General features: G+C 38.7%; 4 protein-coding genes across 4 annotated transcripts; 1 reads left to right on the top strand and 3 right to left on the bottom strand.

Moving 5' to 3' along the window:
• Window positions 1–1,945: 1,945 nt before the first annotated feature.
• On the bottom strand, window positions 1,946–5,236 carry cenpx (centromere protein X). Its single transcript, XM_026164896.1, has 5 exons — window positions 5,148–5,236; window positions 4,104–4,155; window positions 3,970–4,023; window positions 3,790–3,878; window positions 1,946–2,100 (listed from the first exon to the last, which is right to left on the bottom strand). Exons 1-5 carry the CDS (start codon window positions 5,181–5,183, stop codon window positions 2,086–2,088), a joined length of 246 nt encoding a protein of 81 aa, XP_026020681.1. The 5' UTR covers window positions 5,184–5,236; the 3' UTR covers window positions 1,946–2,085.
• Window positions 5,237–5,545: 309 nt separating this feature from the next.
• On the bottom strand, window positions 5,546–7,162 carry LOC113020703 (heterogeneous nuclear ribonucleoprotein A2 homolog 1). Its single transcript, XM_026164895.1, has 5 exons — window positions 6,818–7,162; window positions 6,607–6,692; window positions 6,399–6,494; window positions 6,163–6,309; window positions 5,546–6,073 (listed from the first exon to the last, which is right to left on the bottom strand). The coding sequence occupies exons 1-5, from the start codon at window positions 6,825–6,827 to the stop codon at window positions 5,957–5,959; spliced, it is 456 nt and encodes a 151-aa protein (XP_026020680.1). The 5' UTR covers window positions 6,828–7,162; the 3' UTR covers window positions 5,546–5,956.
• A 610-nt stretch (window positions 7,163–7,772) lies between these two features.
• On the bottom strand, window positions 7,773–20,915 carry LOC113020700 (transmembrane channel-like protein 6). Its single transcript, XM_026164890.1, has 20 exons — window positions 20,722–20,915; window positions 16,873–16,991; window positions 16,623–16,754; window positions 16,405–16,521; window positions 16,178–16,307; window positions 15,953–16,040; window positions 15,624–15,875; window positions 15,392–15,531; window positions 15,158–15,302; window positions 14,655–14,816; window positions 13,555–13,706; window positions 13,326–13,404; window positions 13,058–13,155; window positions 12,883–12,978; window positions 12,725–12,800; window positions 12,506–12,639; window positions 11,690–11,866; window positions 11,410–11,488; window positions 8,257–8,331; window positions 7,773–8,137 (listed from the first exon to the last, which is right to left on the bottom strand). Exons 1-19 carry the CDS (start codon window positions 20,763–20,765, stop codon window positions 8,278–8,280), a joined length of 2,274 nt encoding a protein of 757 aa, XP_026020675.1. The 5' UTR covers window positions 20,766–20,915; the 3' UTR covers window positions 7,773–8,137; window positions 8,257–8,277.
• LOC113020702 (synaptogyrin-2-like) lies at window positions 18,173–20,453 on the top strand. Its single transcript, XM_026164894.1, has 4 exons — window positions 18,173–18,336; window positions 19,151–19,388; window positions 19,538–19,671; window positions 19,754–20,453. The coding sequence occupies exons 1-4, from the start codon at window positions 18,244–18,246 to the stop codon at window positions 19,859–19,861; spliced, it is 573 nt and encodes a 190-aa protein (XP_026020679.1). The 5' UTR covers window positions 18,173–18,243; the 3' UTR covers window positions 19,862–20,453.
• Window positions 20,916–22,654: the final 1,739 nt, after the last annotated feature.

Below are 22,654 nucleotides of genomic sequence, written 5' to 3'. Positions count from 1 at the left end.
CATAATCATGGTAAAGCTAAATATTTTATGGGCCATGTAAGCCCTTGACTTTGATGTAAGCTCATACTCTTTGACTGGTTGAATGTTGCCATTGCAAAAAAGCCAGCAATCAGGGAGAAAAGGGCGTATTATGATGACATGTCATAGCCTTTTGCTTTGGGCCTCAGAGGAAAGGAGCTTTGAGATGTCAGAAATTTGGAGACAGAGACTCTAACAGAAGAAAAACACCACCGAGTTGTAAATGGAGAATTAAGGAGAAAAATCTGACATAATCCTGACATACTCTCGCAGGGACACTTTAGACAAATGCAGACAACTCCACCCCAGACAAACATTACCATGAACCACAAACTTATCAGAGCTATGTAAACATCCAGCTCTCTTTAAAGTAGACAGCCACATAGATCAGGCATTCCTAGAATGGCAATAACCTCAGTTATATTTAATCATAATGGGTCAGTTTTGTCATTGACAGTCCCACTGATTATTAATTAATTTGCCAAATTTAACAAAAAAGATGAAGATCCATCATGGCAGTCACAGGTGCTTCTACTGACATTGACTGTGGATGTATTGAAGCCATGCCGAGTGCCCGATCCCACGTGCGGCGCTGTCCAAAGACCAGGCAGGAGCTGGAGACAGATCAGTCTCCGTCTCCTGGGAAAAGCTTCTCACTGCGGAGCTTCTCCAAAGCGTCTGGACTGGCTGTCGACACTCCCTGCCTTTAATGTATGATCAAGAAAAGCTTTAACTCATTACTCTCTACAATGCCCCTCCCCATTCTTGTCCTAACTGCTTTCGTATGTTTAATAATACCGACTTCAGATGAATTTTCTCCACTAACACGCATAAGGAGGGGAGGAAAAAAAAACCAGTGACAGATCCAAGATAATAATCTTTTTTATTTTGTGCACAAGAATCAACTGTTGGGAAAGATCCATTTCAATTTGAGTTAATCTCCACAAAGGCTACGCACAAAACGAAACCCTTTACAATTTTTTTTCTTCCTCTGGTGATGACTTAAGCTGTGCTCAAGTTTTTTTTCTTTTTTTACAAGAAAGTGTGGTCTGGAAGTTACCCCTGGGAAACAACAAATCCAGCGTGAGCCTTACTAAAAAGATGCTGGGTCAAATTCCAGGTGTCGTGTCCTTGAACACCTATTCAGGGCTGGATTCTTGGTTTTAGCCTAAGTTGGTTCCAGGTGTAAACGTGAGTAGCATTCGTAAGTCACCCAAGAGCCCCACAAATAAGTACTGCGAGGTGTTGCACAGCGATGCTGACTCACAGCGAGGACGCGTTGGTCAAACACACCGCTGGTGGAAAACCATCAGAGCCGCTCAGGTTAGAAAACCCCACATTACCCTCTTCCTTGTAGGCCCAGCTTCACCCCCCGCCCTCTCCCTCCCTGTGCTGTGATGAAAGTAGAGAGAGCACCTCCACTACTCGCCTCTTTTGTTTATTTACCTTCAGAATTACAGCCTGCTCTTCTTGGACCATGTTCCAATGTGTTTTGTTATGTTTCCCTTCAAATAGAATATCTACGCGTGTGGTCTCTGGCCGTGTTTGGCTAACACACGCACACATACGTGCACACACACTCCCATTCAACTTTCCCTCTGTGCCAGAGGTCCCCTTTGCCCTCCCCCCCTCCTCTAACTAAACATCGCAGGACAGCAAAAGGGAACTTCAAAGTGGCCGGAGGGGGTACTCCTTTTTTCCTGGCACTTGTCATCATCTAAGGGACTGGCTGCTCCCCTTATTACTCTAATTGCTTCCAACTGCTCAGGGAGGCTTTGATGAAGGGCGCCACAGAGCATGCTGGAAGCACCTGTTGTTGCACACAGGAGCACAGGTGGCCCTTATTGGTGGTGGCGTGGTAGCATGCGGATTGCAATGGGGCTTCCTGCTAAAATCGTGCAGCTCCAATAAAAACATAATCTCAACGTTATCTCAGATTTGGGGATTTATGAAACTGCAGTCATACTAAAAAATGAAAAGTTTTAGCTGGTGGAACTGTGGAAGGGGGGACTGTTGATCGAGAGACATCTCAGCAGCACTCTGGCTCCATCTTGTGGTATCACTGTGCTAGAAGTCCAGAAGCTGTGTTGGAGAAAATTGAAGAAATTTGAGATTGTCAGACAGCAGACATAAAAGTCTTTTGCAGAAAGGTTAAATACATTTGAGATTAATGATAGCTCTCATAGCATCTACACATTTAAGGTTTTCGTTTACGTATCCCCAGAAAAAATTTGCATTACCACTCCATTTCAAATCATCACATTTTCTACTCAACCATCTCCAATGTGCCTAAAAGTGTGAACATATATAATGAGTGCTGCAACATTTCAGCTTCATATATCAAATATCTTTCCGGATTTTTTTCTTTTCTAAAAGGCCATTCCACCTACTTTCAGGCCTTTTTTTTAATGGATTAAAATCAGAAGCAGTCATTGAGCATAAAGACCTCAAAACCTATTAAAGATAAAAGCTAGAATTTTTCACCGCCTTCTTTAACCATCAAAACAAAGCAGGATCTGTAATTTGGGACTGATACATGAAGAAAATCTCAGAGTATTTGGCTGTTAAAAAATCAACAAAAAAAATCAAGCTCTCCTATAAAGTTCCATATTTGAGCACACGCTAACAACAAATGCACATTGCAAAAGATTAGTATACAGATGTTTTTATCAATACTGCAAAAACACTTTATAACATTCTACGTCTTAAAAATGGCATTTGATAAAAAAGCTTTGTTGGATTGAGAAAAATAAGTTAAAAACATCAGCAGATAGTCTGCTCTGAACAGAACACAGTTTTGTAATTTACAGATGGTACAGAGATTAGATTAGAAAATGATTTGTCAAATATGTGCATATCTTTCATTTTAAAGGCCTACTCTAGCTACTGTTTCAAGACTTGCTACCCTGGAAGAGTTTTATAATTCAGTTTAATTACAAGACACCAAGTTTAAAATATACTTAGAGTTACTGAAAGCTAAACAATGTAGGATTTTCATATATATTACAATTCTTGTAGCATTCATTCTGGTAGTCAGTACCAGAATACTACCCATGTGACATGAGCTACTAATCCCTTTTTAATTAATCTTAATTGTTTTACTATAAATACTTAAGAATGATATTACAATACTTGTTGAGCTTTTCATAACTTAGTGTATTTTAAACTCCAGGGCAAAGTGCATGCTTACAAAGTTATTTTCTCAGTTATAATTAGATTACCATCTGGAAATTACAGAATGTTCTTGCATTCGGATGAGGCCATTTACTGATATTTTTGTTTTTGTTGTACAATATTGCCATATTGGATCATTACTGCATGAAAGGTGAATGAAAACAGCATTTTTGCAACTAAAAATTTTATGTTAAAAAGTACTCTAAATACTGTGCTTTGCATCACTGTGAAATATGCCTAAATACCAGTCAGACATAGTCACTAGCTGTCTATTGCAGTGTCTACTGCCTTAGATTTCAAAGTGAGAAACAAAAAGCATGAAGGAAGTGAGTAGATGGACCATTTAAATATAGATAATATTAGATAGTTCAGCAGAAGACCCATGATGATTTTGATTTGTAGAAGCTGTTCCCGAACCATACACAAAGTGCAAAAGCTAATGCAACAAATATATTTTACTGCAAAGAAAAATAAAAACTTGCCCAGTAATCCCATTATTTTTAAGTATTAGCTGTAATCTGGGCTAAAGATAAGACTATGCAAACAAGCGGAAATAAGTGAAACGAAAACATTTCTTGAGCCTGTTGAGCCACATACCAGCTGAGGCAGGATCTTTTCAAAATGTTCAATGTCTACTTGGTCACAGTCCTCAGATTCGGCTTGTTTCTGTGATCTCACAGCAGCCTCTGAAAAAGGAGATAACAGCTTCAGAGTGTTATCATTAGCCAGTCTGTTATTGTGTCTCAAATGTTGTGCAACTGTGTCAAAGCTCCTTACCTTGCACGAACACTTTAAGCATCTCTACCATGAGCAGTGTGGCATCTCCGCTTACTGCAACACAGTGGCATTTCATCAGCACGGTCACATAGAGAGCAAGACGTCACTGATAACAGCATAGTTATCCCACTCACGTTTTGTTTTGTCTTCTTTGAAGAAACTAGACAAAAGTTTGCTTACTGTATCCTGTGTGCAGAACAGAGCACATAAAGTGGGAGAGTGTATTAGTCATAAGGTTTTCCACTGAGTAGCTGGCCAAAGAAAGTACACTCAACAAAAATATAAACGCAACACCTTTGTTACTGCTCCCATTCCCCATGGGATGGACGTAGAGACCTAAAATTCATCCCAGATACACAATATAACCATCCCTCCCAAACAGTGGTCACCAATAGCGCAAAAAACTGCACATTCCAGGGTGGCCTTTTGTTGTGGGCAGTCTGAGGTACACCTGTGCACTACTCATGATGTCAGATCAGCATCCTGATGTGGCACACCTGTGAGGTGGGATGGATTATCTCAATATTGCAGATGTGCCCACTACCACACATTTGGACTGATTTGTGACCACTGTTTGGGAGGGATGGTTATATTGTGTATCTGGAATGAATTTTAGGTCTCTACGTCCATCCCATGGGGAATGGGAGCAGTAACAAAGGTGTTGCGTTTATATTTTTGTTGAGTGTATTAGTAAAGCACTAACAAAGCAAAACAGACACGATTTAGTAAAAATAACAAATGAACGCAACACAGACACAACAAAACCTGCCTGCGTATCCACTTTTGAAAAAACCCGTATTTGGCTTTCAAGCTAAGTTTGTCCGTCGAATTCCTTCTCGAGTTTTCGCCAACCAAACGTCTTTGGTGAATTTGGCGATTTAAAGGGCTCTCCGCTGTCCGCGCAAAAAACGGAAGTTGTCCTGGAAAGTGTGGTCTTAAAGCAATCGCTAGGACCCAGTCTTTTATTCGGCGTGGTAGTTACAATGTTATTCCCCGCAATATCTGAATATCTTAACAAGATGTAAAGTGTTAGCTGTCGTCTGACAAAACATGTTGTGTTTATATGGTGGGCGTGGAAACACACAAGTCGGCGACAAAGAAGTTCGCTTTTTTTATTAAAACACGAGGGGGGACAAGCAGGCATAAACACTTAAAAACAAACGGCTGATTGCTCCTACCTTCTTAAAGGAAATTTCTACGTCCTTTTCCGCCATGTTGTTTTTACGCTGTAGAAGAAACTTGGCGCTCTACGTAGCGATTGGCTGTTGACCCGTGACGCAAAACTCATGTAGACGGTACAGTACACAGGACTTTTACAGAAAGATTTGAAATTATAAATATATATATATATATATATATATATATATATATATATATATATATATATATATATATATATATATATATATATATTAGATGTATTTATAAATATTTTTCTTGCTATATATAATACACAACAAAATAATATAAACGAACAAAAATATTTTGGTTTTCGCAAATAGTATTTCAAATAAAACATTTACCATAGGAGGAAAAACAGAAAAACAGCAACACAGAAGAGCACGAATCCTTTGACTTCTTTGTATTTATTCCTGAGCAAAGAAAACCAACAATAACTAATATTTTCTTACAACTTCACAATTTTGTCTTGTTACCATAAAGTCAACAATCATGTCACATTCACCAACAGTGGCTGGACAAAGGAATACATGACTAACTTCACTTATAGTGTGACATCTGTAGGTCCTTTACAAACATTTAACTAAAATGTCATAAACACAATACATTTACAAAATATGCAATAAACAAAAAAATATTGTTTAGCCAGAAATTCACAGTTATGGGTAAGTAAGTAAAACTTATTAGTAAAACTAAGAGAAATACATACATAAATACATGTGCATTAGGTTGTATGTTCTCGTGTATGGTACTGACATAACAACCAATGCCCTCAAGCTGGTCAACTTTGGATCAAAGCTTTGTTTATTCATTCATCTTCGTCTAACCACTGAGCATCTTCGAGTAGGTAGCCAAGACCCATTGAAGGCCGTGGTCGAGGTTTAACTGTGGCTCCATCAACCCCTTGCTCTGAATCCTCCTCACCCTGCAAGACATTTTTAAAAAAATATTATTTAATTATGATAGGCTGTGATTGGAAAAGTCCCTAACATAAAATAGTTGTCATTTGCTCACCTTGAAAGTAACAAAGCGCCTCATTTTAACTTCTGTTCCACCGATATTGTGAGGACCGACCCAGTCTGCCATGTCTGCTTCTTCCTCACAAGAAAACTTCACAAAGGCCAACGATTTTTGTTTCCCAGAGTTGGGATTCTTCCTAATCTAAGATCCAGTATAAAACAGAAAGTATTTATCACAGGTCTCTTGTAGGAAAAAAAAGCAAACCAATAGTTTTTTTCTTTAGTCTTTACTTTGCATGATTTGACGGTGCCCCATTCTCGGAAGTAAGCTTGTATATATCCTTCATTTATATAGGGATTCAGATCTTCTACAAGCAGTCCATGTTCCTGTTAAATAGCAGAAATTCAAGAGCTTCATGAAACATTTAAACATAAAAAGATAAAAGGAAATAAAATGATAGCTTTGCTCAAAGATATGGGAATGAGAAAAGTTGTTTACAAGTTCATATTGCTCGGCCAAAAGATCTATGAGTTTTTTCGGAATACAGATGTACGGCCTTTTGTTAGGCGCTGTCTTCATGCCGCCTGGGGGAAAGATGAGCAAGAAAATTATAACATAGAAGGGTGATGCATCTAAAGCAGTCGCACAACAATTTGTAATTTCATTTTCTTTAAAGATGAGACATGAAATCAAGAAAGCCCTTACTTACCAGAAGTCATTGTTGAGAGTCGGATGTGAGACAAACCTGCACTTCAGATTAGACCAAGGTAAAGAATGAAATAACCTGCTGCAAAGTGGGTTAATATGTAAGGTAGGAAAACTCCTCCCACTTTCATTCTTGTGTTTTCATGAAGGAAAGTCAGGAAGAATTTTTGAATAACTGTTCAGAGTTACCTAACTTGTTTAGCAGCTAGGGGGAAACTGTATGGTGGCTAGGGACGGCTGGCATTACTGAAAACTTGTTAATGTAGCAATGTGCTAGTTAACTTACTGTATTTGGACATGGTGGTACGCAGGAGCAAGTTGTCATATTTTTAGACCGTTGGTTCGTCCAGCTGGACTTTTCTCATTGAAACAGTAAAAAAAATGTAAATAAAATAATTATAATATTTTTATTTCTTGTGATGAAACATATTCCTTCAGATTTGGCAAATGTTCTTCAATTGTTCACTTGAACTCAAGGATGAACTGACTAGAACTTGGTGGTCTATACCATGAATATGACTCAATTTGTTTGTACTGGAAAAGAAGAACAACAAAAAGATCAAAGAACAACTTCAAGTCAGCTCAGGTAAGTTTTTACTCACATAACCTTTATGTGTTCTCAAAAGGTTTTACAGTCAGGCAAAAGTCGTTCTTCACTGACAACATATCCAACAGGACCCCACTTTACTTTTTCTTTCGCACTTCTGCATATTTTACCGGTTAAACAATGTCACGTGGAATGTGTTCTTAAGAAATCCATTGTGAAGGTATTCATGATGACTGATTTTAAAGAATCTTGGGTTGTGTGTTGTGTGCTAAGGTCTCCATATCCGGATATGTAAAATAAAGATCATTTTTTAAAGTAAAAAGACCACTTTTGAGCCGTGTCTTTTTGGCCGTAAAGAATCCGAAAGAACCGGAATTTAACACTTGCCATCAGATAAAAGAAACAACAGGGACAAAAACAAAGAAGAAATTTTATTTTGTCTTGTCGTAAAATACATTGAAGATCATTGTACACTGTGATAATAAAAGCCTATAAATAAATATTAATAACCCTGCTGAGGTGCCAACTGTCAGTGATTCAGTTTTCAGAGATGACCAAGATTAACATATATTTAAAAACAGCAAACTTCACGGTTACTGATTTTACTTTTATTTTGTTCATGTTTGTAGCATGTTTTAGACGTTCCTGTTTATCTGGACAATCAACTCAGCTTTGAGATAATATCGAAGCCAAAATACTTCTCAGTGAGCCAAACTGCTGCGTAGTGAGAGATGTGTAGTGAGAGAGTGCACTTTGTTCACAGTGTTCAGCCAGAGACTGGGGAAGAAAAGAAAGTTCATCTTTTGACTTGAAATACCAGTGCAAAGCAAAAAAACCCTAAACAAAACAAAAATTATGTAGCCTCAGTGAAGAGCTGCAGTATTGAGAATACTCACCCTTGAGGGGAAGTGGGATGATTATTTGCATAAATCCTGTAATTTGGCGATGAGGAACTTTTTGTCCTTACCCTCCTTTGAACAGCATTAAAACAAAACACAATGCATTGACATTAATAATGACAAAAACTTGATTTCAGCAGTTATTAAAAAATAAATTGATTCAATAAATTAAAAACTGTAATAAAATACTGACTGAGCCAACCAGATGAGCTGAGAAAGGCTGTTTCAAAGTTTTAGAGCTACTGCGTGAAAAGCGTGGTCACCTCTGGTTATAAATAGTGTGGAACTATAAACCGACGATCAGAGAAGCTGACTGCTGTTATAAGCTCTGCTATGTAGGCAGGAGCCTACCCACGTCGGGTCTTTTTGATAGGTTTATGTTTGTGGCTAGCTTGATGTTGGTTGTTAACTCTGACTGATCTGTCCTGTTCTCAACCAAACACTAGATAGTGAAAGTTATATGTTATGTTTCTTATCTTATCTTATGTTTTTGGTGACTGTTAACAGGACTGAGTATGGCAGCTGTTGCTTCTGACTTAAGTTTCTGAAGGAAGCTTCATGGACGGAATTGTATTTGTGTAGAAAAGATGATTTGTCGTCCATAGCATAACACTTTGAATTAAATGTGAGCAAGCAAATGCTTATGAGAGATCTGAGAAATGTGGTCTCAAACAAACTTTTGGGCTCGGTTCATCTTGTCCTCCAGTTTTACCTAATAGATCTACACAAGCAAAATTTGCTCTGCCAGTGGATGATGGGGAATTGGCTGCTATCGAGACACACCCAAAATTGCAAAAATAACCACTTGACCTAGCTCAATTAGTTCTTTTCACTTCCTGGAATAAAGGAAGAAGCATTTCTCAAGGAATGTTTAGCAGGATTACAGTTGGAGGCTCAGGATAAAGCCCAAACCATCAGACAGAGTTTGAACTTTGGAAGTTGGAGCTGGGGTGGGGTTAATTAAAACAATTCAAACCCAGAGCCTGATCCATGTTTTGAACAATTTATCTTTCAGGGATCTTTGCCTTTAACAAGCAAACCAGAGGTTGAGCAAACTATAAAAGTCCTGAGGGATACTGGTAGATCTCGGTCACTGATAGTCACTGATTTGTTGCCCTTGAGTGAGTCAGCTCCTCTAATCATAAAGGCTTTTTTACCATCTTTGGCCTCCCAAAATCCAAAGTAGTTCAGACAGACAAAGGCATAAATTTTCTATCAAAACACACTCAAAAAGATTAAATTGGGTGGTTGTTACATGTACAACTTGTAATTTGAACTAAATAATTTCATGTTTCTATGGTGAACGTAATTAAATCATGTAGCATCTGCATGAAATTCAGCAACTTAATTTGTTCTTGTTGAGATGACATGATACAATCTAGTAAGAGTGGTTCGTTGCCTGGACTCACGAAAATCACATTAGATGTCAAACTGCAGGAAAATCGCTGGAGTTTTAAGAGGCAGACAACTACACCCACACCACGTGTATGGCATTGCTATTTATTGCGGTTTAACCTGTCAAGGACAAAAACGTACAGAAAATGCTGCATCAAGCCTTGTAATCATAGCTTTCCTAGTTTGTTAAGCCTGGGTTGACAGCTTGGTGGTGTGATGGTTAATGCTGTTACCTCAAAGCAAGAAGGACCTGGGTTCAAATCCACAATCTGGCTAGTTTGCTGTGTGTAATTAGAGTTAGGTTAATTGGTGATTCTGCATTACCCATGAATCTAAGTGTAAATGGTTGTTTTTCTCTATAAAATCATCAACCCCTGTATTGGTTCATTACGCAAGACTAGCAGTAATTGTCTTGCTTAACAAAGTAGTTATTCAAGCAACAAGATTTCTTTGCGTTTTCCTTAACTTGTGTAGAATGAATTAAAACAGATTTCATACTTAAATAAATCACTTCAACTCAATGTAAGTATACTACGTTGATCCAATGTAATCTGATTACGTTAAACCACCAAATGCCAAATGTGTTGGTTTGACATGGTCAAAAATTGGTTATTGTACTTGGTTAAATCACGTGGAAATAGGTGCCATGATTAAATTGTGTTCATCCAACAACAGATTCTTTTGAGTGCTCTTTAACTAGGTCATGCAGACTATTAGTAGTTAAACATGTGGTCTCTAGTGCCTGTCATCCTGAGTCCTAGGGAGCTCTGGAAAGGTGGCACCAGACTATTAAATCTATGCTGGAGAAGTGCTGTTTGGCTATTGGTAATGACTGGGATGAAGGAGTTCCACTAATGGTATGTGCAATACGGGAAGCTAAACAAGGATCCCTGTGTCTTAGCCCAGCTGAAGTTGTTTTTGGTTATTCAGTGCAGGGGTCTTTTAAAACTATTTAAATAACAACTTCTGCACAATCCAATAAAACTAATGTTTTGGACTATGTTTCACAGATCTTTGAACGCTTGTAGCAAGCCCTTTCAGTAGCACTGGAAGCTCTTTTGTCTGTTCAGATCACCATGAAGCGGCATTATAAAAAGCACATGAAAAGTCAGTTACAATGATCAAGACAGGAAAAGAATTAAAGTGTGTATTAAATGTCCAAATGATTGGGTGTCGGTAAAACGGGAGGAAGAGAGAGTGGAAATGTGGAGGCATGCATTGGAGAGAAGAGAAAGGAAAATCAGTACAAGTAAGACAGAGTATATGTGTATGAATGAGACGGAAGCAGGTGGAAAGGTGAAGATGAGGGGAGTAGAAGTGCTGAAGATGGATGAGTTTAAATACCTGGGTCAACCATCCAAAGCAAAGGACAGTATAAAAGGGAGGTGAAGAAGAGACCGTAGGCTGCAAGCTTTAGAGATGATGTCACAGACAAAAAGACTGGAGGAAGAAGTGAAAACCAGGAGGGAAGAGACGAAAGAAGAATTTTAACATAACCATATATACTCAGATGATGAATTCAAACTAGGATGCTGAATTCGTTTTTGTCATTTCTGTCTCTCAACTCAGAAGGAATTTTCACATCTTTAGCGATGCCTTTTTTTTCTCCGCTGCCATCATCAGGGGAAATGCTAAAAGCGGTTCAAATGCTACTTGTACATTTTAAAAGTACGCCATCAGTGTCAGCCTTAACATGGTGCGAGTGTTAGCGCTTAAACTCACAAATGCCGCTAACATAGACAAACTCATGCATACATTTTCAATCTGCTTTTCTAACCGGCTGATGATTTTCCTCTGGCCATCAACAACTTGAGCCTGAAAGTATATCACCATTCTGCAAAAACAAAAGCAAAAATAGCAATGGATCATTTCAAAATTTTAAGAGCGTAAAACCATTTCTGTAAGTCACGAACATTAAATGTTTCAATGGAGGAGATGCTTGCTGCTACGAATTGCTACCAACAAACAACGCTGACTTGCTAATTAATGAAATGAAATACATAGCGGAAACAGGAGCGTAATCATTACCACTCACAGAAAGACTCCACTGGCGAGGAATAGAAACACTGGATTCTCTACCAAACAGTCGTAGACCCAACTGAGCCACTTCAGGATTGGATGAGCATCCTCCAGGTGCCTGGTCGACATCTGCCCTCCCTCAAACATTGTTGTGAGATTCCTGAAAGGGCCGCACTTTTCCGAGGGTTTGATTCTGTGCATGACAGGCAGATGCATTTAAGGGGATACAGTAAAGAGTGTGTGTATATATATATATATCATCTTTTTTTAGCCTGATCCTTTATGTCTCGTGTTTTTTTGTTTACTCTGATCTGAAACAGTTGATGAGTTTGTAAACTCATTGTCTTTTCCTGTAGTTTTGAATTCGCAGAGAGAAAACTCCAAGTGAACTCAAGATGAATCACGTGGGAACCTTCAGCCTGCTTATCTACCAGATGTCTCTTGTCCTACTCTTATTTCCTGTTTTTGTTTTCTTCCTGTGTGATTACAGCTCAGTGTTGATTCATTACAGCAGGTCTGAAGGCAAAAGAGTGTCTAGCCTGTTACTTCACAGTAGCAAGTGAATATAGAAAGATTTGAATACATAGATTGTAATCGTTAAGTTGAAACTATTGGTTTTGGTCTTTCTTGAGAAAATGTCATTTCCAGGCCATTTACCTTCAGGGTAAAAATATTCCAGTTGTAGTTTTAGTTTGTACTTAAGAGATTGTTGTTTTACTTAAGGTTTGTTTTTAGCGAGCTGTGTGTTTGTGGTTTTGAAACGCTCACAAGCATTTTCACGCTATAAGCATGAAAACGCTTACGTGCATTCCAAGAAGATTGTTATACTTACGTCCATACTGTATAAATGATAGTCACGACAGTGCCAAGAAATGAGGGGAACCACAGTATGCAAATGAACAGCGTTGTCATTTGAGTGGCCCTCCAGGGCTTTCTCGAGGCCTGACAGTTGAGAATGAGACTTCTCTGGAAAACAAAGAGGAAGAGTCATCTTTGCAATGCAGTCTTGGCATACGGTACTACAGCCCCACTGCATACACACTCTACCAACCTTCTTCATGTAAAACAACACAATCAGTTTTATTAGTTGGACTCCAGGAAGAAGTGGTGCAAACAGAACTCCGATCCTACAAGAAGAAATGCAACACATGACCACTGATTTTCCTTTTTATCGCTGATATTAAAGCTGTGTTTTTACTGAATAATCACCATGTAAGAGTTTGCCCATATATGAGCTCCAACACATTACGAGCAATGTCGAACACTGGCTTTCTTTTCTTTTGCAGGATTGTCTGGGAAAAGACCCTAGAAGGGAAGAATTAGGTTTTGGCTTAAAACAGAAGTAAAACCAATCACCCGATCTTGCTCTAACTGGTAAACTTGCCTCCATAGGAACTCTCCCAAAAAAGTGTAAAGCACCGTAACGATGAAGTCCATCACAAGGAGCCGGTACAGTTCTTGGCCAACTGAACTCTCCCAACACTGAAAAAATGTAAAAATGTGGATGTTAAATGCTTTCAGATTCCAAAACTGTAGCTATAATATCGCATGTGTTAAACATCTGCGTGCAAAAAGCTTTCTTTAAGGAATAAAAACGATTGCATACAGTAACTGAGTGCTGAATCATGTAAGAGCGTGAGGATGTTACTAACCTCCAGACCATTGGCTGGAATGCTCTCCAGCCAGCGATAACATAGAACTCCAATAACACTGACCTTCAACAGCAGGTTCCTGAAAAATAAATGATCAAATACTTTATTATAAATATTTAAACTTTATAAAAATCAAATCACATAACAAAGACAATAATTTTACATCGTGTTGAACTATGTTATTCATTTGAAAACTTCTTTTGCGTGTTTTCCTTTTTTTTTTCCTTACCTGAAGACAGAGACATAGACACGTGTGCCAGGTGATTCATATTGCTCTGCCCAAACGCACAGGTTGAAGAAGCCAGGGAGTAACAGGTTAATGCCCGACACCACTGCTGACAAGACCAGCAACTCAGTGTCTTTGGGCAGATTTAAAGTGGTCTAAATCACAATGAAAAATGCAGACCGACAAGTTATAATCAAAACAGGAAATGAAGTTCCGCTTAAACATTATATGCAACTGAAGTGAGATCGTCTTGACAACCATGATATTTAAAAATGAAGTATTGCTATAGTATCAGTAATCCTCTTACACCATCTACCTGCAGTTGTGTTTGACATCATGGGGACGTGTCCAGGTTATACTGGAAGTCAACCTGCAGTTCTCTAACGTTGACTGATTCTGCGTTATTACTAAAGAACTGTCTTTAGACTTATTCAGAAAGAGAAGAGTGAAATTGGCGACACCGCTTTGAGTATGTACAGTGCTGTGAAAAAGTAGTTGCCCTGTCTTGTTAAATCGTGAATTAACTGTGATGAACCGAATGTTTTAGAAAGCTGAGCCAAGGGTGATATGATCAGCTGTTAGGTTTAGGGGCAATTACTTTTTCACACATTGTCAGGTAGGTTTTGGCAGCTTTTTTCCCCTAATAAATGAAATAATGTCAAAACTGCATGTTGCATTTACTTTGAAGGTCTGAAACGTGTGCAATATGCAAAAATCTACGAAATAAGGAAGAGGGCAAGTACTTTTTCACCGCGCTGTATATGCAGGTTTTCAGGACCATCTTGAGCCTTGTGAGTCGTGAGATGATAACACAAAAGTTTATTACTTCTATATTATTCCTGTTATTTCTATTATTATTTGTCCTTGCACAGAAAAGCTTTGAAACACCAGTATCTTTTTGGGGGGGGTTGTGTGTGTGTGTGTGTGTGCGTGTGGGGTGGGGGGCGCTTATTATCACACAAAGTAGACAGACAAAGATATCAAAAGGTCTAGCAGAAAAGAAGAAGTAGCTAACCACAGTGGGTGGGGAATTAAAATTTACATACTTAAAGTGGTGCTTGACTGTGCATGAATGCTACCATTTCCTTTTCCCAACAATGTACCTTGATGTCGATTTTTTTTCCTGACAGGTTGTGCACTCCTATGGTGCCCAAGAAAATGCTTATTAAGCATGCGGTCCACGCCAACAGATGAACAATAAGGCGGTGAAGATGTTGCATGCAGGTCTTTTTGTCTTCTCCCTTGATCATCTCAGACAGCTGCTCCTGTTGGAAAAGCACCATTTGTAAACTAAGCCTTTCAAATAGGGTGCTTGTTCTTTTTAAACTAAGGACATGGCCCCGAGGGTGACATAACACGTGAACATGTGATCAGGTTCCTGTGAGCAAACGATAACCACAAACACTACTATGTGTGATGTCAAACTGACAAAGACTGCTGCAAAAACTGAAATACTTGTTGCTAAGAATCATCAAGAGAGCATTCAGTGTAAAGAAACCCTTTTTAAATAACTTGGTTGGTTTGGTCTATTTTAAAAATAATTTCAACAAAACAAGAACCAAAAGAAACGTTTCACGCTTCAGTGAGTATTCATATAAAGTCGTACTTTGAGCTGAGTGCTGATTTTCTCAGACTGGAGTCTGACAGATATCTTCTTGCTCACTTTAAAGTCCCAGCAAGAAAAAACTTTCACAGCCAGATTCTTGTTAGATTTGAGGACTTGAAAGTTTTTTCCGAAGGATTTGGACAACCTGTCAAAAAAAACCCAAAAAAAACAGTATTAAAAAAAAGACACAACAAAAATAGAATTAAAGCATAAGTAATTGAGTTAGAGTTCAACCTGTACACAAGGATGATGCAGATAATGAAGAGGGTGAAGCCGATGGTAAAGAAATAGGCTGCTGGCATTCGGTATTGGTCTCCAGGTAACGTTTCACTGGAGTAATAGCCATAAAACATCAAGCTGTCAGAAAAGTAGCCCTGTCAACGAAAACATTAAAGATAGCTCTGGTTTCTTTGTCGCTGAAATAAGCTTGTAAATACAGCTGGGATATGATGTACAGCCATCTCACCGTGCCCGTGAGAAGCTCAATACCACTGAAGTCTGCTTTAGGACTAGGAGGAGGGTTGATGCCTTGTGGGATGATTAGGAACAAGCCAGTGATGACAAAGAGGAGAAGGTTAAGGAACAGGAGTGTTCTCAGAAAAAGGAAGTAGGACAGCACACCGGTTCCGTAACGTCCGCTCAGTGTCTTCAAGGCTGAATGCCACAATTTGAACGAACTGAAGACGGGCAGGCAGCTAAAGAGGCAGTGGCGCCAAGTCTGAGGGGAAAGGAACATGAGCGTGTCGCCTACACACATGGTGAAATCTTATCACTGTGTACGCTGTTTGCACTTACCATTGAAATGTACATGCTTAGATGAGTGTAGCAGGGTATATTTCTGCCGATGAATGAACTTTCAGTTTTTAAACTGAAAGCAACTTTTCTAGAAGAAGATAGGGAGAAAAATGGTGAGACGCCATCCAAATAGATTCTAAGATTCTTGAAGATGACGTAAAGTACTGATTGTGATTTCCATTGCACGACTCCTCTGGTCACGCCAGTGGTTTGTGTCTCACATACCGGATTTCGATCTTATCTGCCAAGCTAAGTGGCATTGCTCGCAGCTTGCGGGTGCCTTCACTCACTGAGAGGCCTTGGAGGCTGGACACCAGCTGGTCCATATTATTTTCAGCGGCGCACAAATTGGAATCTGTGGAATAAGAGAGGTCAGATCTCACTGTAGTGAGAGGGTTAAAAGTAGAACGAAAACACTTGTTAACACCTGTCAAAAAAATAGCAAATGGCACCTTCAGTGTTGATTTCCTCCGCCTCTGCCAGAACAGAGGCACCCTGGACTGGTCTGGAGAGGTGAGGAGATTCATGGGATGAGGCCTGATATCGCACTCGCCGGGATTTATTTAATTCTGTGTGGATGAGGAATTTCGTTTTGAACAAATGTTGCAGTTAACACGTGTGAATAAATCCTAGCAAACATTTAGACAGCACGGAGAGATTTTCCCCTCACCTGCAGTGCGACTAGGCATCGAGGCGAGCACCTTTACCGTTGCAGCCGACCAGCCGTGTCTCTGCAGATGGCTGATCTCTTCTCTGTCGTGTGATTCGTCACTCGTGTAACTGCTTCTGTTTGACTGTACATCTACGAAATGATAGGTTTTATAGGTTTTATAATCTGTAGATCAAAAATAAAACTACAGATAGAAATTGGATTCTAACATTTCGCTGGGGTGTAAACAGCAAACACTGAGTCATTGTACCTGTGCATTCTTTAAAGACTTCCATCTCCAGTATTTCAGGGCAATTTTGGGTGCTGGTTTCTGGCTCATTGATGGGATTGAAGGAGAAATCCTGAGCTGGTTCTCCATCTGCCAGATTCCTACAACAATGAACAGAATAATGACCAAAAGTCCCCAAAACCTTTGACCAACATGAAGAGGACTTATAGCTCATGTTGTTTTATATGAATAGCTTTTGGAGTTTTTCTTTGGACATTGGCTGCTTTTTCACTTATTTTCAGGGGAGTGCTTTTTTCATCTGTTACGCCGCCTAACTCTTAACTTTGCATCATTTATGCATAAAAATGGCCCCTAACTCAAGTGAGGAAACAGCGTTATGTCTACACATCAAAGACAACTCAGAAAACAACCACGACTGACCATTTTAAATTGTATCTTTAGGCTCTTGTATATTTTAGCTCAAACAGCTATTAGCTGAAAACTTAAAAAAGCATATCTTTGCATGTTGGTCAGTGAGTCCTTACGAATTTGAGGAAATTAAACAAGTGGACCACAAAAGAAGAAGCAGCGAGCGTAAAAGGAAAAGGAAATAATATATACAGCAAATGGACAGGATCTGAAAATCCATAAAAAATAGAAAAAAATTTCGAAGTAAGACCAAAAACAGGACCTAAAAGATGCATTCGAAACTTTATTTAATCCATCTTCTATTCACTGAAACCTCATCAGAAATGTTTTCAGTGTTTGTCCGAGATATGCCAAGTTGCACAAGAAGTGGAGTGAAAATCAGTGGCAGCAGGTCTGATGGAGCGATGAACCCAGATTGGAAAGTTTTTGGTTCAAATCATGGTTAACATGTACGCAAGACGTAACGACAGAGGTGCAGATATGAGTGTTTAGAGTTCTAAAACACAGTGGCGGCTCGACCATAGGTTACATTTTTTGTGTTGGGCATTTTGCTAGAATTGATGGAATTACGAACACAGTGTCGTCAGGTTTTGATCACCATGCAAAACTGCAATCTGGAAAACCTGTGATTGGCAATGGCTTCATTTTTAAGCACAACAATGCAGTAAAAGCAGATGTGGATAAAAAAAAAGAATAAAAACACAGTAGAAACACTGTCAGTTATAGCCTGGCATCTCCCCATGAGTGTGCGCGTCGTGTTCATCATTTTCACAACTTTTCATCCACTTGGCAGATGCATTGCAAACGAGATTAACCTGTTCTTTTTTTCACACTAATGCATAGCATGTTGTAAGGCCAGTTTCCACGGCACCTACGAGGTGCTTTTCAGCAAGATTGTTCAACAAATCGAAAGTACCCAACTGTAATAGGAAGGCTTTTCTTTTTAACTTAAAACTGTCTGATAGGCAATTTTTGTGGAGTAAAATGGAAAACACTGGCAATCTACCCTCATTGGATAATGATTCTTTTGATTGGAGGAGATTTATAAAACAGACTGTTTTGCGCACCCTGTGCTGGGTGAGTGAAATTATATTAGTATCAGAGTTAGCCAGCCACATTACTCACTGCAAAGTAGTGACTAATGCGGGCTTTTAGATATATGTGCTTAAACCTGTCTACATGAGGCATGAACACCCAGTGTAGACAGGTTTAAACATTTTAATTAAATGTAAATTAAATGTAAACTATGCAACGACCGATAGTAGCAAATAACCCTGTGTCACCACACTGCCACCTGATGACGAGTGACATGTCTTAAAGGCTTTAAAGTTTTTTGCTCCTGTAGTTGAAATTTACATTTAAAAGTCAGAGAAGGTGCGCTTCCTTTTTCATAGCACAAAATTTTAAGCAGCATTTTCTCTTAATCATGCAATACTAAGCGTAGCTAATTGACTATATAAAAATAACTTGACAACTAAAGATGCAAATCAACACTATCACAAACGAGGAAGTCAATGCTTTAAAGTATTTATATTCATATATTTATTTAGTGTTTGCCGTGGCTGCAGCAGGAGGAGGTAAAACAGGTGGAAGGTTAGTAGTTTGATTTCTCTCTGCAATCACCGATCTGTAGTCCAGAGCAGTGCCCCACCTACAGGACTATGTGAATATCTTTTTTCCGGACAAATGTCAAACATGTTTATTTTATGTTTGATATTCTGTGTAGGCAAGCAAGTTGATGTTGACAGAGCTCCACTTCTTCAGAAAGGCGTCTCTATTTTGTTTTCTTTTTTTAGACTGCTTTCTTGCAATTTCATAATCTTGCAATGTTGCAATGTCATGATCTTGCAACTTCACCCGGGACTGAACCCTGAGTGTCTCCACTTTGCAGGTATTCGCCATTGTTGTTTTTGGAACCATCTCAGACCAAGGCTACTATAGCCCCACGAGTAAAACAAATGGCACCTGTATGTTTAACAACAATGAATGCGCATGCAGCTATGCGGTGGGAGTTGGAGTCCTGGCCTTTGTGGCTTGTGTTGTGTTCCCCATCCTGGACGTCATCATTTCAAAGATCTCTAGTGCCACAGCGAAAGAGCGCATTGTCAAAGGAGATCTGGCCTTCTCCGGTAAGTCAGCTTTAACTGCTATGCCATATTGTTCATTAAAGGAACAAAAGAGTACAAAAGAAGGAAGTGCAGCCTGTCATAACTTGAAGCTTTCATCAGCTGTAATCTTTTCCCCTGAATTTGTTTCTCTGCTTTGAATCACCTGACAGCGGCTATGACCTTCCTGTGGTTCATCTGTTTCTGTGTCTTGCTCAACCAGTGGACCAGAACTAACTCCGAATATGTCATGGCCGATGCTGCCCGAGCTGCCGTTGCTTTCTCCTTCTTCTCAATCATCACCTGGGTATGTCTGACATACAACTCACAGTTGGTTTGGAATCTCTTGTGCGAACAATTAATGTACTAATTCAAATTTCTCTCAACAGGCTGTTTTGGCGTACGTTGCATACGGAAGGTATAATGTAAACCTGAACACCTGTGAGTGGCTGACTGCTTTATTTCCCAGAATCATTGGAAATGGAAATTCTGAATAGATGTTCTCTCTCCCACGGTGCCCTCTGTACAGCATAGACTTTGATTGTTCAAACCCCACACAGGTGAGATTTGGATTCGAGGCAGCAAATATTAACTTTGAGACTGACTTTCAGCAGCCAAACAGATTGGACATGTAGGCTACTAAAAGTAAAACAAAAGGAGCCTGTATGTGTTTGTTGTTTATTTACAGTTTACTTCAACCATTTTCAACCAATGAGAAGCTACGTCTGTAAAAGACTTTCCATTTGATTATTTAAAAAATGTTCGGATTAGAAAAAGCTCTGCTCCTCAGGCTCGTATGCGTTGTTTGTATCAGCTGTGTAACAAGACATTTTTAAATTGTACTAGAGAAAATGTGTGTTCCTTGTTAGTCATGGTTAAAACAGACACTCGGCACTCCTCTGGCATTAAACGCATCACCTATTATCCCAGGCCTTGAACATGTGAATTATGTGTTTTTATAGGCAAACTAGTGCATAAATAACATGTTTACAGGAAATACCCTAATCTAATTAATGTTGATTTGTGGTAACAGTTTCATTTTATTTTTTCTCTGACAAACCAAATTAATAAACTGCAAACTAGCGTTTAGGTAGCATGTTATTGTGTCTCATTGTCTATTCCCCCTTTTTGCTATTTTTATTTGAAGTGAAGCACTTTGTAATTTTACCTGGAAAGGTGCTATAGAAATACATCTTTATTACTTACTTACGTCACAGAAAAATATTTTTAAAAAACTATATATATATATATATATATATATATATATATATATATATATATATATATATATATATATATATATACACATACATATATACATATATATATAGTTTTTTTGTTTTTTAAAGAGACTTACTCGTAGTCGATATCTGTTTCACAAATGTTCACATTGTAATCCATGGTTTTTGATGATCACCGTTTATCTCAAACACGACGTCCAAGTCTGCTGTGTAGTGGAGCAGTGCTGTGTTGCACTTCTGAAAATAAACTATCTGCAAATGAGTATGATGCTTTATTTTGTCACACTGTCTAACTACTTCTCTGATAACCTCACAGTGTTGCTTTGCTACTTGTGACATCCTGCCACAACCTTTATCATAGCCGCTGGGGTATTAACAACTTCCTGATTTACGATCTCTTGTTTTTTTCTTTAATCATTTGAATATGAATACAGAGCAAAGAGGAGGAGGTTAGGTTAGTCTTTCTTGACTCTTTAAAGACATAAATGTTTCCTTTCAGTTGTTTGCTATACCATTTCATGACCATTCTTTGTATGGGGACAAAGTATATGAATAACTGTAACACAATCACAACAGCAATAATAGAAAATACGTCTAATTCATTTTTTTCCACTGGAAACATTTGTATTTGCATTCAAGACATCTGGAAGAATAAGATGAGCATTTTGAGTTATGGTTGACCCTCCAGTGGTCATAATAACAAACTACAACATTATATTAGGAAGCTAAATGAGTTGCAGGAAAAAATATACAGGCTTTTGAAATAAAGGCAAAACCAATGTATTGTAGTACTGTATTTCATGCATTTGAGAGTATATGTCATTGTTTCTTGTATAATTATTTTTGTACCATTGTTGGCAAATAGTTTGTGCTTTGTAATTTGTTTCAATGTGCGTGACCTTTTGGTTACCTATGAGTGGGTGAGTGAATAGTATTATGATTGGTTACTTCATGGTTAAATGGCTATTTCCAGCCCTGTGCTTGTTTTAGAAATGACTGTTCTCACTCTGGTGTAGTGAATTTGAGGGACTAGCACAAACCTTGCAAAAATAAGCTAATTATCGAAAGGAAGAGATCAGATGAGAACTGAATGCAGAAGGACAATAAACACACAGCACTGAGGTAATAATGTAATGCTGTACTAAATTCAGTAACCACTTTAAAGTGATGTCATTACTTCCGTTACAAAGGCGCAAAGGAATAAAACATAAAAATCAAACATGCCTTTTTCTCCTTGTGCACTTGCACTACAGTCAACGGATGGCAAAGGGGAGGAGTGGAGATGTGAACAGTATCTTTATTTTTATTGCACAAAAGCGCAGGAGTATGCATTCGTTTTTGAGTTAAGACCCCAGCACTGTTCGTTGATGCCAAAGAAGAATATCCAGGCTGCTTGGAGCTGATAGGCAGATAGACTCCTGGTGGTGCTCAAATACTTGCCCTTTTGTTCTCTTAAGTTCAATTCAGTTTTATTTATATAGCACCAAATCATGACAATTGCCTTTATATTGTAAGGTAAAGACCTGCAATAATAGAGAGAACCCCAAAACAATCAGGTGTCTTCTGTCTATTATTATATAACAATCAAAATAGCTAATGATTAAATGCAAAGAGGTGCATGGGTGACTGAAAACGGAAAACTAATTGCATCATAGAAAGCCCCCAGCACCCTAGCACTATTGCAGTAGAACTAAGGAAGGGTTCAGGGACACTTGATCCTGCCCTTTCTGCAAAACAGTTTCTTTTTTCATCTCAGTGTGAAGTGATAATTTAGTAGAAATCTGTTGATTATGAGTGTTTGTGTGAAATGAAAAAAAAAAATCAGCATGTAACAGATATGCAGCTGTGTAAAAATTTATTAGATTTTTTTTTTGATGAGGGATTTTTTTTTTGTGCTCATCTGTGGCAAACGTTATTCAAATAACCATTTGTTACAACTAAGGTATATAGAAGAGCACGCAACACTTTGAACCTTGGCATAGATGGGCTACAGTAGGAGAAGACCCCATGGGCATACTGCCAGCTCAGCTAAGAACGTGAGGATGAGGC

The sequence above is a fragment of the Astatotilapia calliptera genome, chromosome 4 (assembly GCF_900246225.1).
Source record: "Astatotilapia calliptera chromosome 4, fAstCal1.2, whole genome shotgun sequence".
Taxonomy (NCBI): Eukaryota; Metazoa; Chordata; class Actinopteri; order Cichliformes; family Cichlidae; genus Astatotilapia; species Astatotilapia calliptera.
Note: the sequence above shows the minus strand (reverse complement) of the source record. Positions and strands in the feature narration are given on the sequence as shown.

Bases quoted from the DNA above. Each gene is read 5' to 3' on its own strand.
- LOC113020700 (XM_026164890.1), bottom strand. From the start codon at position 20,765: ATGGATTACAATGTGAACATTTGTGAAACAGATATCGACTACGA. The intron at 15,876-15,952 runs GTAAGTGCAAAC...CTTTCCCCTCAG, and splicing joins TAAGCATGTACATTTCAATG to ACTTGGCGCCACTGCCTCTT. The intron at 14,817-15,157 runs GTACGACTTTAT...CTTTTCCAACAG, and splicing joins AAATCAGCACTCAGCTCAAA to GAGCAGCTGTCTGAGATGAT.
- LOC113020703 (XM_026164895.1), bottom strand. The intron at 6,495-6,606 runs GTAAACAACTTT...GCTATTTAACAG, and splicing joins TGGCCGAGCAATATGAACTT to GAACATGGACTGCTTGTAGA. The intron at 6,310-6,398 runs GTAAAGACTAAA...ACTGGATCTTAG, and splicing joins GCACCGTCAAATCATGCAAA to ATTAGGAAGAATCCCAACTC.
- LOC113020702 (XM_026164894.1), top strand. From the start codon at position 18,244: ATGGAAAACACTGGCAATCTACCCTCATTGGATAATGATTCTTTTGAT. The intron at 19,389-19,537 runs GTAAGTCAGCTT...ATCACCTGACAG, and splicing joins AGGAGATCTGGCCTTCTCCG to CGGCTATGACCTTCCTGTGG. The intron at 19,672-19,753 runs GTATGTCTGACA...TTCTCTCAACAG, and splicing joins TCTTCTCAATCATCACCTGG to GCTGTTTTGGCGTACGTTGC.
- cenpx (XM_026164896.1), bottom strand. From the start codon at position 5,183: ATGGCGGAAAAGGACGTAGAAATTTCCTTTAAGAAG. The intron at 4,156-5,147 runs GTAGGAGCAATC...TTCTGCACACAG, and splicing joins TAGAAATTTCCTTTAAGAAG to GATACAGTAAGCAAACTTTT. The intron at 4,024-4,103 runs GTGAGTGGGATA...ACTGTGTTGCAG, and splicing joins CAAAGAAGACAAAACAAAAC to TAAGCGGAGATGCCACACTG.